Genomic DNA, 20,196 nt, shown 5'->3' on the forward strand with positions numbered 1-20,196 from the left:
CAGTTTCACAAAGAAAAGGGTAAAATGCTGGATTTAACAACCATAACTAACAAGATATACTTTTGAATCTTTATTCATTTTCAATTGTTTTTGACTTGGTCTTCTTCAGGGACATACGGAAGATTAGTTTTATACTTTTAGTTGTAGTCATACTGAATGTACTCACTGCAATAGATTGAAATATATTATTGTGAAGGAGGTGACTGGAGCATGCTTTTTGTGTGCTTTCATTCAGTTCCCACTGACACTGGTGGAAGTCTTTACCCTTGGGTTTGAGCAGGCTCTTGACTAATGGGCTTTAGTTATAACAGCTGAGCTAGAAAAGTTGTTCAGTGCTGTGAATGTAAAGCAAATGCTTCCTGCCTGCTGGATCTCTGAAGGAGTAAAGGATGCTGCTTTATCTCAGTGTTAGTTGTGTTTTCTTCTCATTAAGCGTCCTTCTGTTTGCAGATTTGTGTAACATATTTGCTTTCCTCATTCATTAAGCACCAAATGGAAACAAATTTGCCAATTACCCCCAGTGTCAAATCAGTTTAGTTCCAGCGTGCAAAGTTGTATTTGTCTTGCTTATTGGCACCATATTTGGAAAAGAAGCAGGGCTGTGTTTTAAGAGGTCGTATCTGTGCTTCAGAAATGTAATTTCATTTTTATTTCTCATCCTTTGTTGCCTTCAAAGCATAAATGCATTGGAATAAAGCTGAACAGAGATTGAAAAATGGCAGTCCAGGGCATAATCACAATAACACGTTGAAAAAATGTTGTCACCTGTCTCGTGAGGAGCATAATGGCTCTGCACTTGTCATGAAAATTGGCATTGACTTTTTCTTTGGACTGCCACATTTATTAATAATACATTTGGTATGTGTTTTTCTACTGTCATGCTTTTTTCTTTTTCTTTTAGATTTTTTTCTCATATATATGCTTTCTGAACGAGTTCTCACATGCTAGTGGTGCATGTTGTAGAATGTTAAACTGTTGATTTTGTAAAGCTGAATGTAGTCCTGCAAGTTTTACTGAAGTGGACACATCTAGGTAGGAATGGCTCTGATTGCTCTCTGAGTGCTAGTTTGCCCCTTAGCCCAGCATTATTTATTAGTCACAGTCAGTCTGTGCTGTCCATTTGCCCAGTTTACGTTGCTAAGGTGTTTTTACTGTCTCTTGCACATTGCTTTTCTTATTTTTCTTTCTGCTGGCTTTATAAAGCTCAAAATATTTTAATTGGTTATTGGCAGTCACAGGAAATTGAAAAATGTGCACTAATTAGCTCTGCCTCTTGATCATTTGCATGAATATAGACATTTTAGTCTCCCTAACACTTATAGGGTCAATTTTTCTGATTTCACACTGAATATATTAATGTGTAGAAGTGTTTTGCTCTACTGAGTAGGATAAAAATCTCATTTTCTAGGAAGAGAAAGAAGAAAAATGTCGAGTGTCTGTTTTTCTTCAGGCTGGCACTGTGTTTGTGCATTTATGAGTTTAGAATCTTTACAGATTGGGACAGCAGCTTATTTTTTAATAGGCTGAAATGATGTCAGAATTGAAGATGATAAAAAGACATTAATAATTTGATAATCTGTCCTAAAAAGGCCTCATTAGGCATCAATTTTCAGCAGATATCTGAAGTACACATAGTGATTGAAATGACACTGTATTGAGTACTGACCCAAAAACTAAATGTGTGAGACCAGACTGTCTGCTCACATATTCCGCAACAGAGACTGCATTTATTTGTAGAGTGAGATGGGGCATTTATGTGCCATTCCTGTGAGTCTCATACCACTGAGTTAAGAAAGCAGTTTATACCTGCTGAGGACGCATTTCAGTTTCTCTGGAAGAAAAGAAGTTGTTTTGCAACAGCAGTGAAGTTGGTTTCTTTGATATCGGAGTGAAAGAAGTACAGTGATGGGTGATGGAAGTTTAAATGCGCAGAGATGAGGAGCAGACCAAGGATTTATGCTCCCTGCTGAATCCTTCTGGGCAAGAAATTCTGCAGAAGTGAAGGTATTTTTTGTCTTTACAGAGAGGGTGTAGAACTGTTAGAAAGACTATAATGCATTGCTTCCTGGTGTTTTGGTGAAAGTCTTCCAAGTCCGCTTGTATGTAACTTGGTGAAGCTTTGTGTATACATTGGTGTGCAATATATTGTTTTCTTTGTTTATCCACTTCAGGTCCCTTCATGACTCAAACCCAAGTATTTTATATCTGTCTAATAATAAATATTCTGTCTTTATTTTACTTTCACATGAATTCTTGCCCTTAATAACCCACATCCTCCATTTTGAGTAATTCTCTTTAGCAATACTCCGAGGAAAGACTAGTGACATGGTTCCTGTACAGCAACAGTTTGAGTAGACCATATGTGTACCAGAGTCAATAAATAAACAGCACAGAGCTGTTTCCCAGAGTCCATACATAAAGATACTCATGATAGTGGTTGTGTTTCTGAGTTAGACACAATTTGGTTTTGTTCTTCTCCCCTTCCCTGCTGTCTCATTTAAAAAAATTAATAGGGATGTAAACTATAGGTCCTGAGCATCTGTGCCCATTAACAATACTTCATATCTCTTTGGAAAGAATTAGAATTATTATCTCAAAAATGTGGCCTAATTTTAATTTTGATTACACATCTATCAGTTGCATGGATGTAATATTACAGATAATTTTTGAAAATTGCAAATATTTAAAGTTTAACTTTACTCATCTCTTTATCGTCTGGGGTTTTTTGTTACTTAAGTGAATTTTTAAAAATCTCATAAGTTGATGTTGCAGATTTGTTATGAATAAATTAAGATTGAAATAATTTATATTATTATTTTTAAAATCCTTTTTATTTTCATCTCTAAAACATAATCACTCTGAAGCAACATTGGAAAATCAGAATTGCTTTAGATAAGGTAAAAATTAGGCAGAAGAGGACTGAAGAGTATTATTTCTGTGAAGATGCAGTAAAAAAACTGAATAATGGAAAGAAGAAAAAGAGGTGTGATAAGAGCTAAGAAAGAAAGAAAACAATGGTGCAGGAGGAACATGTCTTGCTTGTAGGTTGCCTGGACTCCTCCCAAGTTCTGTAGGTGCAGTGATGCTGCTGTAGAGAAAAAGTGGAGTGAGAAATACTATGCAATAAATCCACAGGCTTTTGAAAAGTGTGCTTGTTTTGTTTGCGTGTAGCCCCTGCTGTGGGAATCTCAGGCTTTGAAGAAATTAGACCACATATGGCAGGACTTTGCTCAAAATTGTGGAAACTCCATGGCTTGTACAGATTCACCATGATACTGGGATCCTTTGCTTCAAACTCTACATATATGTGGCTGAGCTAATTGCATGAGGTTCCCATCTTTGTGAGGAGAAATGGAGAGCTTTAATCTGCCTGTCCACGTGTTCTGATAAAGACATCCAACACTGGTGTCATGAATGTGCCAAAGCACTGAGTATTTCTTCCCATGGATTCTAAAGGAAGACTGGAGCAATGAATCAGATGTACATGCATGCAGTATAAATATCTACTTTATTCATGTTCAGCCAGTCCTTCAGACTGAAAATCTGTTTTAGAAATTAGCTTAGTCCTTAGCCCAAAGGGCTGTATGTTAAGACAGCCTCTGAAAGAATTTGAAGTCCTGAATACCTGTCACTTTTAAATTTTTTTCTGCCTTTATCATCATTAATTATGTTTTCATTTAAACAGTGGTAACATTTGGGTTTTTTACTGAAATATTAGTAACAATTCATTTTTATCTGCTATCTTTTTAACCCCAGAAACTACCTCTTCAGATTGAAGCTTGAGGATCTCTCTCTAATACAGGTATGTTTATTTCTGTTTCCTTATTTCTTCTGCAAGATGTAGGTAACCAGATGTTTTAAAGCAGATGATAAAGATATTCATAAGCTTCATAGCTGCACATAAATATGCATCTGTTTTTGTCCTTTTTCTGGCCCCTTATTACATAAGTCATATTATCCCTTTTAATTCCAGATTAGCCTTTGTCCCAGGCCATACAGATCTGATGTTGCCTTAGTCTGCTGTGATTTTGTTAGAGTGGATTTTCATAGTCTTCATTAATACAATTTTAAATTAACTACCTTTAGATTCAGTACTATCCCTATTAATTAATGAAGTAATTCTCTACAGCCGAATACAGAAAAGTAAAAGGCATCCAGGTAAGGCTGTACTTGTGATTTGTAAAACAACTTGTGTATGCTTTAATCAGGCTTGTTGACTTTATTTGCCTTCCTAGACTACTAGAAACAAGATCTGACGTTAGCTTATATTTAATCAAAATTGCAATATTAATAAATATTCAATTTCGTTGCTGGTATTTAAGGCTGTGACACACCAAGCACTTTTAATATACAGAATTTGGGCTGTCCGCTTTCATCTTCTGTGCCATATTCAATATCCTGGCAAATAATTTAAGTCCTAAAGGTTCTTGTTGAGAGGCTGCACTCAGAGGTCTCTGATGGTGCCATTGTACTTTATCCTGCTAATTCATAGATAGAAGTTCATGACTTTCCTCTGTTAGGACCTGTATTAGTAGACTGAATTCACTAGTGAGGGAGAATTCTGCAGATTACAGAGGTTTTTAATTGTGTTGACTGATTGAACTAGACCCCTTCTCACCCCAATCCACAAAAAAATACAAACTGAGCACAGAAATCATAGTGTTGATGTTGTAGTGGGTTACTGGGTTTCAGTCTTATGCATGTTAAGAAGCCTTTAAACAGTCTTCTCAAGTTGCCTTTTGGTAAAGTTTCTTATTCTGTCTTCAGTGTTGTAGCACCACTGGTTTGTCTCTGTATTTTCTAACATTCTTCAACAAATCTTTGTGTTTCTAAATCAAAAGTGTTGGTTTTTTTTTCTTTCACCAGCATATCTTTACTATCGCTACACGTATGATTCAATTTTTTTCCCTCATTTTCAAGCCTACCATTATGATTCCTTCATATTTGTCCTTCACAGATCTCTTCCTCTTCTTTGCCTCTATTTCCTTTATAGTTCTATTAGAGTGGCCCAGGACAGCCATTATCCAAAAGATGTGTTTCCTTGGATGTGCCAGTTTTGGCAGCTCCAAATCAGATGTGAGGCAACTGAGGCCTTTTCTTTAATTTGTAGGGTGAATTGTTCAGGATTCCTAAACTAACTAAACAATACATTCAGGTCTTGTCATGTAATCTGGTATTATGGGTGAAAAAGACAAGAGGAAAAGTGGGAAGCAAAGCAGAGGCTGTATGAAATCCTTGCAAAAGAGAATGATGGAATTTCAGGGGAGAAATAAAGCTTGCTGTGGTTTAACTCGTTGATACTGCATGTGCTAGTTAGCATTTATTTGCCAAAGGACTGAGCACTTCGATATTTCACTTATGGACAGGAGAAATTTTTTTTTACCATTTCTTTTTCTTCATACAGTTTTTGTCATAGTAATAATATAAAAAAAATCTCATTTAATTCTTCTACTTATGTTGCTTGCTTTGATTTTTTTTTTTTTTTTTCCATGAGCCAGCTTTTGTAAAAACATGCAGATGTTTCACAAGCTAATAAACCATGTTTTCACATCTGGAAGAAAACGCACACAGTGAAGTGCTAGCTATGATAGAAGCTTTCAGCATAGCTCAATAACAAGAAAGAAAAGGCTAGAAACAAGACAGTCTGTATACCTGTTGTTTAATTGTCTTAGAAAATTGCTCGAGCTCTAGTTTTGCTATTGTGTGTGGGAAGCAGGAGAAAAATTACTGACTTCTTCCTCTTTCACAGCAAATACTTCCAGCATGGAAGCAAATTGGAACAATTTGCATCCTCCTTTTCTACAATTTTCAATTGGACTTTTATAACTGTTTATTTTCTTAGCATTGGCACTTTGTTGTTTGTTGTTTTTTTTTTTTTTTTTTTATAACCGATTCATCAGTTGAATCTTACTTATTGTATTTTTCCTTCTGGAAAATAAAGGGAATGCCTCAAACTAATTTTTGACCATTGACGCACTTCAGTTATTTTCATCTAAGCTCGTTTCCTCATCTGTCACGCTTAAGTGTCTGTTGGAATATGTTATTTTGTGCGCACACTGCCGCTGGGAAGACAATAGGCTTCATGTTACGTGTAATAAACTGCAGCAGTAATAATCTCATATTTATAGCAAAAGCGTATTTGAAAATACTTTGTTTACAAATTTCTGTGTGTTTTTGGAAATATAGGCATTTTATAAATAAAGTGTTCTTTTGGAGTATTATCAGACTTTGCAAGATTACCGGATACAGTTTTGTAATAGGAAAGCTTTCTAAAAAGGAATAAATTAAAATAATGACTCCTTGTTTGCAAACTTTTCAAAAAATTTCTTTGTTCCAAAATGTCCTGTCTTTTACAAGTGTGTGCCTGGAAAATAGTTGGGAAATAATCTTCCTTGGAAAAAAAAAAAAAAATACAACAACCCAAACCAAAACCAGACATCCATTTGAAATGCAAGTTATCACAAAAGAAATGCAGCACATGTATTGAAAGGGTACTGTTTCCACCAGTTTAGTGGAAGTTAATCCCTTGTTAAAGTGGGGTTAGAGTGCTTCCAGAGTGCATCAGACAGGATGTGCATTTAAACATGAGCTGGGGCTGTGCACTGAGACGTCGTCGCCCATTGTGGGTACATCAAAGTTGTCATCCCACATGTCATGGTTCTGTGCTCCATAGTTTATAGGAACAGCATGTTGTTTGAATAAGCAAGTTTCATATGATAATATCTTTAGCAAACCAGTATTTGATGTGTCTCAGCAATTTTCTTTGTGTAGCAGGATAAAGAAGAATACAGCAAGTGAAAGCCTTTTAAGCTCTTGACGGAGAAGCCTTAGAGTCAAATTGTTCAAAGCTGGCTGTTGGAACAATGCATGCATAATGATTATGGATTAGGGAAGAAGCACTCATTGGGTTGTGGTTATAGAAGAGCAAATATTTTATCACTCTCTCTGCAGCAATAGTAGGCTCACAGACAGAGAAAGCCTGACTCTGTGTGGATTTGTTTTGTGAGCTTTGCTTTGTTGTGTCTCACCTCAAGTAACAGTAACAGGATGATCCATAAAAGCATTGGCCAAGATGAAAGCTAGATTTCCTGAAAACTCTTGTATTTCTTAAAATATAAAAGCAGAAATCTAAATGGTAGTTTTTAAATGAATACATTTATTTTCAAAAATATACTTTAAAACCCATGACATCTAGCAAATGTCAACATTCATAGCGGGGCTTTGACATTATGTGGTAGATGGCTGTCACAAGTGTTTGTTCTCACGTTCTCTTTTTTCCAAAGTTTTTGAGAAGAGAGCTTCTAAATTCAAACGCTTATTTGTGTCTACCTACATGACAAGTCTGCTGATGTGTCTGTAAAGAATGAAAAGCTAGTACATGCTGGCTTATAAAAGTCTTTATGCCACAGTTGAAATAAACAATATGCCAGCCTGCATAATCTTTTCACAAACCTCATAGAAAGTGTGCATGTTTTCTTCTTCCATAAGGTAAACTTCTTTATAAACTCAGGTTGTTAAGGCATTTACAGGGCACATGCATGAGTTTGCCCTTCTCATATAAATGTTCCATCTATAAAGTCTATTCGCAATTTGAGGTGCCCAGAAGGTTGAATATGAGCCTATTCCACCCATTTCTGTATTTACATGGTTTTCCACAGGTTTTATTCTCATCCAGAACCTACACATCTTTCAGTTAGGGCAACACATACCTCAAAGTCCATTTTTAAAGGCAATTTTAGCCCATTTTTACTGCAAGATTGAAATTAAATACTTTATGCAGGCTAAGAAGATCATAGTTTCATTTTTATGTGTGTTATTCAACTTTAAATTCTGGAGTCTTGATGGTTTTGGTTTATACATATGCTTGTGTTTATATATGTTTATATATGCACACCTGTTAATAGGGCATTCAAGGAATTAAAGGCAAGATTGGAGCTATGAGTTTTCTGGAAAAGGAGCTACTTGGTAAAACAAATATTGCCTGAGAGAATTCTCACTATTGTTTACATGTGTCAAGAGTGTCTGAAATACCTGTTACATATGATATACCATATGATATAACATACCAGTTCACTTTGATAGCAGTCATTAGTGGCTAGATGGTAGGCTAAGTACTGAGTTAATTAAATTGTACTATTCTTTGAGTATATATTTTGTGTTTGCCTATGTGAAACAGAGGGAATTTGATTCAGTGATTGAGATTTTTTAAAAATTCTAATTTATAACCTGAAATGCTTTTTAAAATTTTTACCTGAATTTTAATATAGAATATAAATATTAACAACACCTGATTTTTAATTTTTTAAAATAAATCAAATCCTCACCAGGGCTGTGATTCCATTTTGAAAATAACAATTGCTTGCTATTATTATAAACAGATCTTTCTGTATCTTTTGTGAGAAGCCTTCATAACCTTTGTTTGTCTTTTGGTTACGATGGTACTTGGCCAAGTCTATAAAAAATGGAGGCAGAGATCACTCAGACTGTCCTTACAATTAATTTTTGGGTCAGCGCTCTCAAGTTCCCTTTGGTATGAACAAATGAAAAGTTGTAAGTAGTTACCATGTGGGATCAAAACTTTAATTTATGCTCATATTATACACTTGTAGTTATAATAACAAATTCAGAGATAAAGGTAATGAAGCTTTAATCTTTTAATCTCAAGTTTTTTGGGTAACTAAATAAATAGAATCCTTAAAAGGCTTCTTAATTATGTTTCTAGAACTTTCATTCATTGTATTGCAATCTATTTCTTTTCTGTGTTGTATGTTGCCGTCGCTACTTGTGTAACAGATGTCTGATTTGTGAAATACATGAAGGAAACCTGATGAATCATAATTTTATTTTGGGGTGAAGCAACTGTGCTGAAACGGAAATACAAGAAATACTTTCTCTGACATCACACTTGAAGGCATAAGGGAACCTCAACTAAGGATGTCCTTTGTCCTTAACTGGTGAAAATCATAGGCTGGCAATATTGAAATGCCGAGCAGTCTGAGATTTAACATTCTATTTTGAGTGTCTAAGCAGGGAGAAAACCAGCAAAGCAAATGAAAAAAACTCTCTTGGGTTTTCCTTTGCCTGATACCTATTTAAGGGTGAGGAGAGTAAAGAGTATTCCTCCCTTTTACAGGTACTTTTCTCCCTTCTTTATGTGAAGGTAGCATCAGCCACCAAAATATTTTTTCCGCTTAGTCCCTTCACATTTGTGTCTGGGACACACAATGGATAAACAGAGTGCATAAGTTATTGTCACTTTTGATGCTACTCCAAGTTCCTCAAAGGGTTGGAAGTGAAGGGAGCAACTCGTGTTTGTAAAACTTTTCCAAAGAACACTGAGCTGACCAAATCGCAGAGTGACCAAAAAATAGTAGAGCTGGTGCAAGCTACTGTTTTGGTGCTAGCAATGAGCCAAATGTGCAGAAGTATTTGGACTGTTGCCTTTTGTCTAAATTGGTGCTGAGAGCAGAGCTTAAAAAAGAAAAAAATTAAGAAAAGGCAAAGAGCAGTACATCTACATATAGCAATGCCACCACTATCAAGTACCTCTTCCTGTTGTTGATACCTTTCTGGTGCCAGATTGTTGGATTTGATTATACAATAAGTGCACAAGTAATTAAATTAGAGTATTGGAAATTTAAAGAACAGTTAAAACTATTTGTGAAGCCAGAGCTAGTCCTTTGTAGCAGGTATAGATGGACGTCGTGGCTAGTGTATTCTAGTTTTTTTTCTGCGATCCCATTAGTATTTTCATTATCTTGTTTTCTGTTTGCATGACAGTAGTTTCTGGCCAAAATTACAACTTTATCAAAGCCAGAAGAGGATGAATTCAGCTAGCAGTGCGTAATTTCACTTACCTAATCGTTACCCAAATGACCTCTTTTACATGCAGCTGAAAGCTAGATAAAGCATGTTAGATCCTAAAGCTAGATAAAGCATGTTAGATCACACAAATCCTGACATTCCCTTTATAAGATATTTGTGCAGAAATCAATTACCAGCAGACAGTGCTTCATTTCTTTTGAAAAAATTTCGTTATTGAAACAGCTGGTGCTCTTAGATTCACCTATATATTAACCAGAGGATGGTTGCTGTCCTAAAACCATTTAGGTAATATTTGGCCAAGTACTGATTCACTCTGCATTCTGAATTTTCTTTCCATGTGTGGGATTTTTCATCTGCAGAGGTGTGGTTACATATATCAGCTAATTGTTTGAGCGTTTTTTTCCTGTGTGTGTTGTTCTAGGTTCATGTGAAGACCCCCACTAAAAAGCTATACAATAGGCATGTGAGGCCTAAACTGGATGTGTTTCTCTTCTGGTCATTTCTGCTAGTTATTAGTTTACACCTGGCTTCTACAAAATTGGAAGGTTTTAGTCTCCAGAATTTGTAATTTCTTACCCTTCAGTACCGTTGAAATTTGTCATGTAGATTTAAAAAGAGTCTAACTGAAGGAAAAGAATGCTGGCAAATTGGCAGGGCTTTGCTGCTGCTTTGGCTTATCTGTATGTGTTAGTATTTTCAGTGATGGAGGAAAAGAATAGAAAAAGAAAGGCAGGCAGAGATGTAATTTTTCATTTATTTGCTGTATCTCTCATTGTTTTGTTCCAGTACTAAAATACAGGTGCAAGTGTATTTCTAGACAAATGAGTCCATTTAGTCAAGAAGCTTAGCTTTTTTTTATTCTTTTTCTTCCCTTATGTCTGCTTCTTAGGCTGCATTTCTTGTATGTTTACAGTGATCTTCTGTTCTGGTTTCACAGTAAAGAACAGAATAGGTACTAAAATTTTTGCCTTCCACTGGAGTAAAGCTCCTGTTTTCTTTGGATATTAAAAATTTGTGGGTTTTGGGTTGTTTTTTGGGTTTTTATAAGATAAAGGGGAAGCCTGGATCACCTGAATATATAAATGAGTGCATTTGTTCTCATGACAAATACAGGTGATATCAAAAAGTATGTGTGTACATTTTTCAGCTGTTACTTCTGAAACAGCTGATTTGGATTTTATAGTGGTATAATTTCACCCTTTCCAATAATTTTCCTGGGTATTATGTATGGTGGTCACCCACACTGCATTACATGCACAAAAGGTAATTGTCAAAATGTCTTTTCCTAAGAAGGTGATGCTTGTTCAAGTTTTCACTAAAATGATAAATCATTAGAGTTCCACAAGAGTAATCACCAAGTAGAATCTGCTTGAAAATAAATCAGGCTGCTGCTTGCCAAATCTCTGGGCTGTATAGAACCCTGGTGAGCTTCAGCTAATTCTGGACTCAGGCAGCATCCCGTGAAAACAGAATGATATTTATGGAGAGACAGAAGCTCTCTTTGACAATCAGCCTCTTTCAGTGTAGCCTTTATACTGAGAAAGTTCAGAAATGTTAGGAAACTGTAGAAAATGAGAGCAGAAAAACTGATATAGAGACTGAAAGCAGATTGTCTTAATTCTTATATTGTCTTGCCCAGGTGGAGATTGCCACAGGCAGTTGCTGATGGAAAGTTCCAGCTCTTTGGCAACTGGATGCTGCAGCACTGAGCAATTTAGAAAAGAAATGGAATATGCAGTATGCTCTGGAAGACATTATATCTATAATACAGTGTCTGCAAACATATTTTATCAATTTTTGCTTGCAGACCCTGATATGGAACTTCATTGTGTGTTCTGGCCTGTAACAACTAATGAGAGTTTCAACCACAGTTTTTATGCCATGCATATTCAAAGAGGAGGCTTAAAGACACATTTTCTCAGCCGCAGGGGGAATTGTCTTTTCCAGTACTACAAAGATCTGTTCAACAGTTCTGCAAGGTTAGGTGGGATTGGGCATAGATGCTTTTGGGTAATGCTACAGAGAGGAGATGAGTTCAGCTTACCCCTGTGTTTTAGTGGTCATCAGTACCTGGCATAAAGGCATTGTTTGGCCTGTAGTATCCCCTGCAATTGGTTTTTGAAATTATAAAAAAACCCATGAAATTAAGAAGACCAGCATTTAAACCTAGAGTAATAGAAAAATGGTGGAGCAGCCTCGTGTTCCCTTGCCACAGGGCCAAAAAATTTAAGATACACATCTTGACCTTCAGCTCTAATAAGCCTTTAACACAGTGACTTTAAAGGATGCACCCAGCTGCTGAACTGTGGGAAAAACTGGCTGTTTCTGTAAGGCAAAAAGTTCTGTTCCCTTCTTTGCTAGGGAGGAGGTGTAAAAATTTTCAAGGTTAGGAGACTAGTTTTTTGCTACTACGATTTTGGAAAACTCAAGATTTTTAAACTTTTAAGGAAACAAAGCAGCCATACTGAGGCTGAGTCATGGACACTTGTTGCTATAACCAAAGCAGAAGGAAGGATTTGAGGAACTTGCAACAAGGACGTTAGTTGGTGAGGATCCCATGCAGAAATGTGTGGGAGGGAGGGTCCTACTCTCCTAAATGGTTCAGGGCACGAAGGGAGGGTTGCTGTCAGTATGTTACCTGCCTGGTCAACACTACTAAACCCAATTTATGAGGTGGATTGTTGCTCCTAAATGTTTGAGAGAGACACTGCTTAGTCATAGTATAGGAAGCTATTCCTGTTCTGAATTGAGAATAGAGGACTAAAGTTGTTTTACTCCTATAGGTTTATCCAATATTTTGGGATACCTTTTTCCTTCATTTTGCCTTATCCTTATTTTTCTGCTGCCTTTTCCTAACCCTGTTTTTAGCTCTCTTCTGTTTTGGCATGTATTGTCTCACCCATTCCAGATAGTACCTCAATATGATGCTTCTGCTGTCAAGTCTGGGACCAATAAATCATGTCAAACTATGGAAATCAATCCATTTATTAAAATTGAAAGCTAAATGTCCTTTGAAATATCTGGGTTCAGACACATATGTGAGATTTTTGTATTAAATTTTTTGTTTAGCTCTTATTTTGGATTTATTTGAAGGCAGGAAAATCTAGACCCCCACAGACCACGAGTAACTCCTAAAGCTCAGTAGAACAAATAGCCCTCTAAAGGACATAACCTTACCCATAAAGCAATTAAGAGAAATAATGTCACTGTTTAGGTTGTCAGTATTTTACTTAAATAAATGTTTTAAGTTTGCCTGCCTTCAAATCACAGTATTTTTAGGTGTTTGTCCTCAAAATGGAACTTGGGAGTCTCAGCTTAGGTGTTTAGGCTCTCTGGTGGATGGGGATAGATCAACACCCAAGCCCAGGATCCACAGACATCTGAGTTCTGAACTTTCTAATTCCCCTGAGGAAAAATGTTGAGTGCGCAGGGAAGAATAAATGAATAAATGCCACCTATTTTTTTGTTTTGTTTTGTTTTAATTAAGCATCTCTATTGAACTTGACAATAAGATTTTTTTTTTCTACATCACCCGTATGCAGCAGGCTTCCTTTGTGAGTAAGTTGTATGTAAAATGTGTGTTAAGCTCTTTCTGTCATGGTTTCTAAACTCAACAAGTAGTATGAACTTGAAGACTGTCTGACCACTATTGTGCACTCTTAAGCAAGGCTGAATTGAATATGGGCTGATCTATTACAGGGTTAAGCTAGTTATATGTTTATTTGCTGTATGTTTGGGATTTTTTTTTTCTTTTTTCTTTTTTTCCCCTGATTTTAATACTATCTTCTTCAGTCAGTACTTCTGAATTTTACATGTTTGTTCTAGTGCCTGGGAAAAATTTATTTGCTTTAAATCAGGGATGTGATGGTGGTTGGTATACTGATTTTCCAAACAAATGATCAAAGTACAAAAAGAAAAAAACAGATCATTACAAAATTATGGGAAATGAGAAACTACAGGGTCTGTACTTGGGCCTGTTCATATATATTGAGATATTTTTTGTAATTTAGATTGATAAAGGTAATGACAACTATATAGTTCAAAGAAAACAAATTAATAAAAGAGGAGTTTTACTAGAGGTTAATATTTACACCTACAGTTAGTTCCATATTCAGTTTTGAAAATTACCTCCTTGATGAGAACCTACAGGTCCTTTTTCCCAGGGTATAGCTACCATTGTAGTAATCAGAAGTAGTCAGCCACAAAACTGTTTGTGTTTTGGTTTAGGTTTTAAACTGTCTGATTTGGTTAGGTTTATTAAAAATCAAATGAAAGACCTGAGAAAATTCCAGAATTTCATATTTATGTGGGTACCCAGGACAAAGCAACCTTATGGAAATCAGTTCTAGGAGAAACCAGTAACTGCGTTAGAAGCAAAACAAATTTCTCTTAATTATTAGTTAAATAACAACTTCATTGTGGCATTGACAATTTTATGTGTTTTGTGATTCAGTTTCTTAATACTTTCATTTCTAAATGAAAACTCAGGTGAGCATGAGTTTTCAGAACTTTGAAATCACCTTGGAGATAATTTGATTAATTACGAAATATTTCTGAGGTGAGATGGATATTAAGTTGAATCTTTTCCACTGTTTTGGAAAAAAAAATACAGATTTATGCTGTTCTATTTTTATGACTTTCTGAGCCTTTAAATTGAGCATTTTAAATTAAATACAGTGTCTGGTATGTGTACGTGACATTGGTTTCTGTTAATTGCGTCGAAATATGAATGGCAGTATAAATTAATTCTGAAGCCACAGTGAGTGGAGAATGCAGTAGCTTCCCAGTATTTATTCATACCATTGCTTCTAGGGTATCTGTGGGAACTCTGCTTGAAAAGGTAACAGCTCATAAGCTCCAAGTCTTTGCCTAGGTATTTTGGCAATTCTGGGAGTGATTTTGTGCCTCCTCCCACTCATCTCAGGGAGCTTAAATGGTGAAAGGTCAAACTGTTCCCTATTTTTCCCCCCACTTTGTTACTACGAGATGAATACGAGATCTGGCAAGAGGAGAGACTTTGTGGGAAGTGGAACTGTGGAAGCTCATCTGCATTAATGTTCAGAGTTTTGCACACATTTTACTTTCCATTGGTGAGATGAAACCTTTCTCAGTGAAATTCTTTCTGACTCCTAGGTGCATGGTTATTTTTGTTACTCAGTAGAATTATGCATACTCTTTTTTTCTGAATATCTGGGCAATAAAAAGATATGAATTAAGTTTTATGCTGTCAAATACACACAAAACCTTTTTCAGTGGCATTTTTTCTTACTTTAATTAGGCTAGGATTTATTAATGATGCTTCTATAATATGTCAGGACAGGTCTGAAGAAATAACAATTCTGTATGTTCATAGAAGATCAAAAATATGCCATCGTATGTTTATGAAGATAGCACTAGGCACGACTCCACAGTCTTTTCTCACACATCTGTCAGTGATGTTCCTTATAGAATATTGTGCTATTCAGCATGAGAAAATAAAGCTGAATGAGTTGTACTTGACAAAACTCTGGATGTGCGTTGACAAGATAAAGCTGAGTGGAGAATTTCGCGTGCTAATGTATATTTAGACAAAATCCTTCATAAACTGATTTTTCTTTTTTTTTTTTTGACAATAAAATGGTCCATACTGAAAACAGCAAGGGCGTCAGGAGACCTGCATGGATATGCAATGAGTTTCCAGCTAACCTCAAGCAAAACAAAGAAGAATTCTAGTGGTAGAAGCAGGGACAGGTGACCAGGGAGGAATACAGAAATTCCTGTCCAAGCAGCCTGGGGTGGGATGAGGAAATCCAAAGCACACATGCAGTTGAATCCCATGAGAGATGGGAAGAGCAACAATAACTTTATTTTAAAAGAAACAAATCAGATCAGAATCAGCTGCTGTCATGTTTCATCTTGGAGTTGTATTCAGATTATTGTACTCTAGCTACCTCATAAAGGAGGCTGAGAAATAAATTTGAAACTTGGGAACTGGTGCATGGAAAATCATGTGCAAATAATCTACAAAAGCAGGCTTGCTGCATAAACCAAGTATATTATTCCACAAAAATTTGTAGTTTCATTGATTTTTCTGCTACATGCCCAGCTATGACACACAAAAGGAAGAATTGCTTTCATTTTCAATTGTAAAGGAAGTCCAGTCATTCTTATTTCCATAAAATTACATATAAAATATAAGAAGTTATTATTCATTGTACAATTGCACTTTAGTTGACCTAAAAATGAGGGAATAAAGAATGATAAATCTACCCGGGTGAATGTCGAAGAAATATTTGTATTTCTCTCACCAAACTTGCTGAAGCTTCTGTGATGAAATAACAGGTAGCAGGGTGAAATGCTGGTTTCTAGTAGTTACATTCTCACTGGGACTTGCAAGTTGCAGAGGAGAGTAGCTAGACAGGACAGAACACAGGTAAAGAATATATTCCTGTGAAGGAATCCAATCAGACCGAGGCACTATAAATGCATTTTAGAGTTGATGCGACTTGCAAAGCTCACGGATAACGCGGTGCTATGGAAGGCCTGTCTCTGCTAATCACCCTTGTGAATTGGGAAAGAAAATGTATCTTGTTGATGCCACGAAGATTTTTTGCGTTTTCTTTTATACCCCTGTTACACCTTTTATACAACTTCTGATTTCTTAGTGCTTTTTGCCTACATTCTTGGACTTGTTTGTTCAGCTAGGAGACTAAACATTTTAGAAGCTTCGTAGTTAGGGATCAGTGTGCCCCAGACCCCAAGGTCCTCTCCAGAACACATTCTGTAAACTAAGATAGAACCATCCAGGGGAAGGCTCCTTGGGGAGGGGGGCTCGCTTGAGCCTCTCATTGGGGAATCTTTGATAGATATGCTAATTAGTAAAGCCTATAATGTTATACCCGATCTTTTGGGGCATACTCGGCGGGGTGCATTTTCGACGCATATGACCTGGACGTGTGCACCTAAGGATCCTTAAAATAAATACCAAGGTAAAATTCCTTTTCCCCTTCTAACAGTGTATGACTCTTGATTTTAAGACCAGGAAAAGGCATCATTATAGACTGAGAAACCAGTCATGCTAGGACAAATGCATCTTGCAGATGGAGTCAGGGAGTTTCCAAAAGGGAGAGTTCAATGTTTACTGCAAGAAGTAAGTAAAAATGTGTAGTTTGTTTTTATCTGTGAAGAATAAGTAATATTTGCCAGACTTTTTCAGAACAGCAGGTACATGGGCAATGCAGTACATACCAGAAAGGATCGTGAAGTCCTTGCTGGGAGAACCAGCCATGCATAAACTCCCTGCTGATTCTGAACAGCCAGTTGAAGAAAAAGTGCCAGGAAACTGGAGGTTACCTCTTCAAAAAAACAACACAGATTGAATCTGGTTTGTGTAGCAAATCAGAGCCAAATAGATGAAAGAGCTTTAGTCAGTGTAGCCCAGAAAATGGAGTCCTGAAAGATAAAATCTGAGGAGAAAAGAGGATTAAAACAAGTAATTTCTTCAAGAAGAACATCTGGTCTGGCTGAATACTCTGCACAAAAAGCAGCCCTTTTAAAATGACCGCAAAATGGTCACAAATCTAGAGTATCTCTGGAAGCCAGCCAAGAAGAAAAATCTTCAGCGAAAAAACCCACCTGATCACCATGGCGGAGAAGACTCACAGGGTTCTGGAGCAAGTTGGAGGCAGTGTAAATGTATGATGAGCAGACTGGGGGAGGAAGGCCAATGCTGTTTACCAGGCTGATATGCATATTTTTCAGCCAACATTTTTACAGAACAGATGATTGAGACTCTCCAGATGCACATCTCTGCGAAGATCTGCAAATGGCTTTGTGGATCCTGGGTGTAGTCATTCAAGTTTCTTGGCTGAAACATTGTCTGCTAAGACTTGAATAAGGCCCAGGGACTATCTGAAGTAATTCAAACTTCTAAATCTTCCATCAGGGCAGCACGTTGGTACTGTGCATCTGGGATCACACATCCCAACACAGCCACTCTGCGGCCTGTATCTGGCCTCTTAAATGATACAAGACTGATGCTGACAGTGAAATGGAGTGGCTAAATAAAAAGAACTTCAGTGCCAAAAGTAGGAAAGGGAAAAACAAAGTACAGAGCACCTAAATCAGGTGGTTCTCAAATTGCTCCTCCTGTAGGAAAGCCTTAATTTTTTTACATATCACAGACTTAGTACAGCTGATAAGCCGATGTACTCTCCCTATGCAGGGCAGGATGTAGCACACAAATATCAAACTCTATTTTTAGAAGTGTTAAATCTATCTGAATTGAAACCTATTTTTGGGCCACCCCAGCCCCAAACCAAAATGTAACTAGAATAAAATTAAGATAATTTAATTGGAAGACCTCGCTTACCAGTCAATTTCATTCCCAAAAATTCCCTTGATTCTGAGATAAAACAGGATGGAGATCTTTGAGGGAGATAATAAAAACTGGCTTGGATGCAAACCTGCACACCCTGCTTTAGGTGAACCTGCTTTAGCAGGGGAGGTGGAACTAGATGATCTCCAGACTCCCTTCCAACCCTTCCAATCACCCATTCGTAAGAGAGGGCCACTGAAAACATGTAATGGATTGGAATAATAGAAGAGGTTGACTACTTTTCTGTCTCATTCAGAGGAAGTTTTTCATATTCCTAATAAACATTTTGGATTTTCTGGGTGAAGTAGAAAGAGGCAAGCAAGAGCTGCAATGTGAAGTAGAATTAGTAGTCCAACAGCTAGCATACTGCTTTTGAGTATTAGAGATTGACTCGTGTCTTTGTTTGTCATCTGATTCACAGCATGGATTTGGATCTCTGTCTCCTGCAGCTTGAGTTTCCTGAACAGAAGTACTCAGAAGACAGTTTGTTTTTTCTCATTTTGCATATATTTAACTCAAGCTCTGAGAAGCTTTTTTTGTAAATTTGTAATGAAACTTGGAAAAGTTTAGGGAATGGTTCAACACTTTCCATAGGCATCATTGTTACTATTGGAAAAGTCCTGGCCATATTTAATGCATTTGTGTAATACAGGCTTCTGGTTTTGAGAGAGAGGAAGCCCACAGGAGTTCTCAAATGTGTCAGTGGCATGCTTCTGGAGCCACAGGGCAATGTGCTCTTAGAACTGGCTAGTGTTGGTTTTGCTGACATGCATGTGGTGTAGCTGGATTTCTGAAACTCTTCAGGTCTCTCACTTTGAATTAGTGATAGATGAATGAGTGGGTGGATTTGGATAGTGCTGCTCTGCTATCCTTACAGACCTTGCTGGAAATACTGTAGTGGCTGTGCATATGTGTGGCTTACTGGAGGTGCATTAATCTGGCTAGCACGTGGATTGATTGCCGCATTAGCTGTAGGAGCATGGACTTCTACACAGACTGTGCACCAGACTTCCTAATATCATGGGACTGGAGTAGCAGATGTTTGTGTTAATTAAAGCATGTTGAGATATCCTTTGTTGAGAATCCTTGTCTGTGATATAGATATCTCTTTAAAATGCCTGTTGAACAGAGAGTGGAATTGCTGTGTGGAAGTTTATAAATACTGATGCTACTGATTCTGATGTTAATGCACTGTTAAAATAGCCATGGGAATATTGTTTGAGCCCCCTTTCCTATTGGAATTTTTTTCCCTCCTGTTTTGTCTTCGCAAGAGGAGCACAAAAGCAAATTCTACATCAGTCTTCAGAGCAGTCAGACCATATTTGGTATAAGTCACATCAAGAAATGGTTATCTAAATCTATGGTTTTTTGTCTTGAAAGTAAATAGACTGTAACAAGTACCTACAGTAATTTTTACAGAAGTGGAATGACTTCTTTTGTATTTGTCACCTGCTTGCTTAGTAGAGATGTCTGTAATGTGCCTGAGACCATGAAGAGTGTTTAATTCTTCTGGACAGTGGAAAGCAAGGTCCTCACAAGGAGAGTGTTTGGCTTCTTATATAAGTTCTGCTGCTGTTGCTGTCGTGAACACTAGGACAGTTGGACTGCAGAAGTAAGCTTCTTCTTGAAGAAAGAACTCAGAGAGCAGCCATGTGTCCGTTTTGTCACCTGAGTATGCATTATGCAGTGCAACCTTTCTGCAAAACTCTTGTAAAGAAAAGCAAACAAAAATGTTACCCTTACAGACTCAATCTAGGATATAGTCTTTCCTTCTTGTGCCTTATTGCTACACCAACAGTCTGTCAGCTTGAATTATATGCTTGGTAATACTCAGAGAATCCTGAAAATAGCTTATAAAAATGAGCTGACTGATTGGAAATCTGATGAATAATCCTGTTGGTAGCCGAAGAGAAAGAAGATCTGAGGTTGCTCTTTCATTGAAGAACAGATGGGGATCTGCTTACACAGGAGTAATTAATTTATAAACTGATTAATGCTGGGAGTAGGTTGCTGGT

General features: G+C 36.9%; 1 protein-coding gene across 6 annotated transcripts in view; it reads left to right on the forward strand.

The window, feature by feature from the left end:
* SEMA5A (semaphorin 5A) overlaps positions 1 to 20,196 on the forward strand; it is a 322,127-nt gene that overhangs the window by 129,576 nt on the left and 172,355 nt on the right. For all 6 annotated transcript variants that reach the window (XM_048312054.1, XM_048312077.1, XM_048312047.1 and 3 more), the window contains one exon: positions 3,757 to 3,802. In XM_048312054.1, the coding sequence (XP_048168011.1) occupies positions 3,757 to 3,802 (46 nt within the window). The remainder of the gene's footprint in view (positions 1 to 3,756; positions 3,803 to 20,196) is intronic.

The sequence above is a fragment of the Corvus hawaiiensis genome, chromosome 1, assembly GCF_020740725.1.
Source record: "Corvus hawaiiensis isolate bCorHaw1 chromosome 1, bCorHaw1.pri.cur, whole genome shotgun sequence".
NCBI classification, from domain to species: Eukaryota; Metazoa; Chordata; class Aves; order Passeriformes; family Corvidae; genus Corvus; species Corvus hawaiiensis.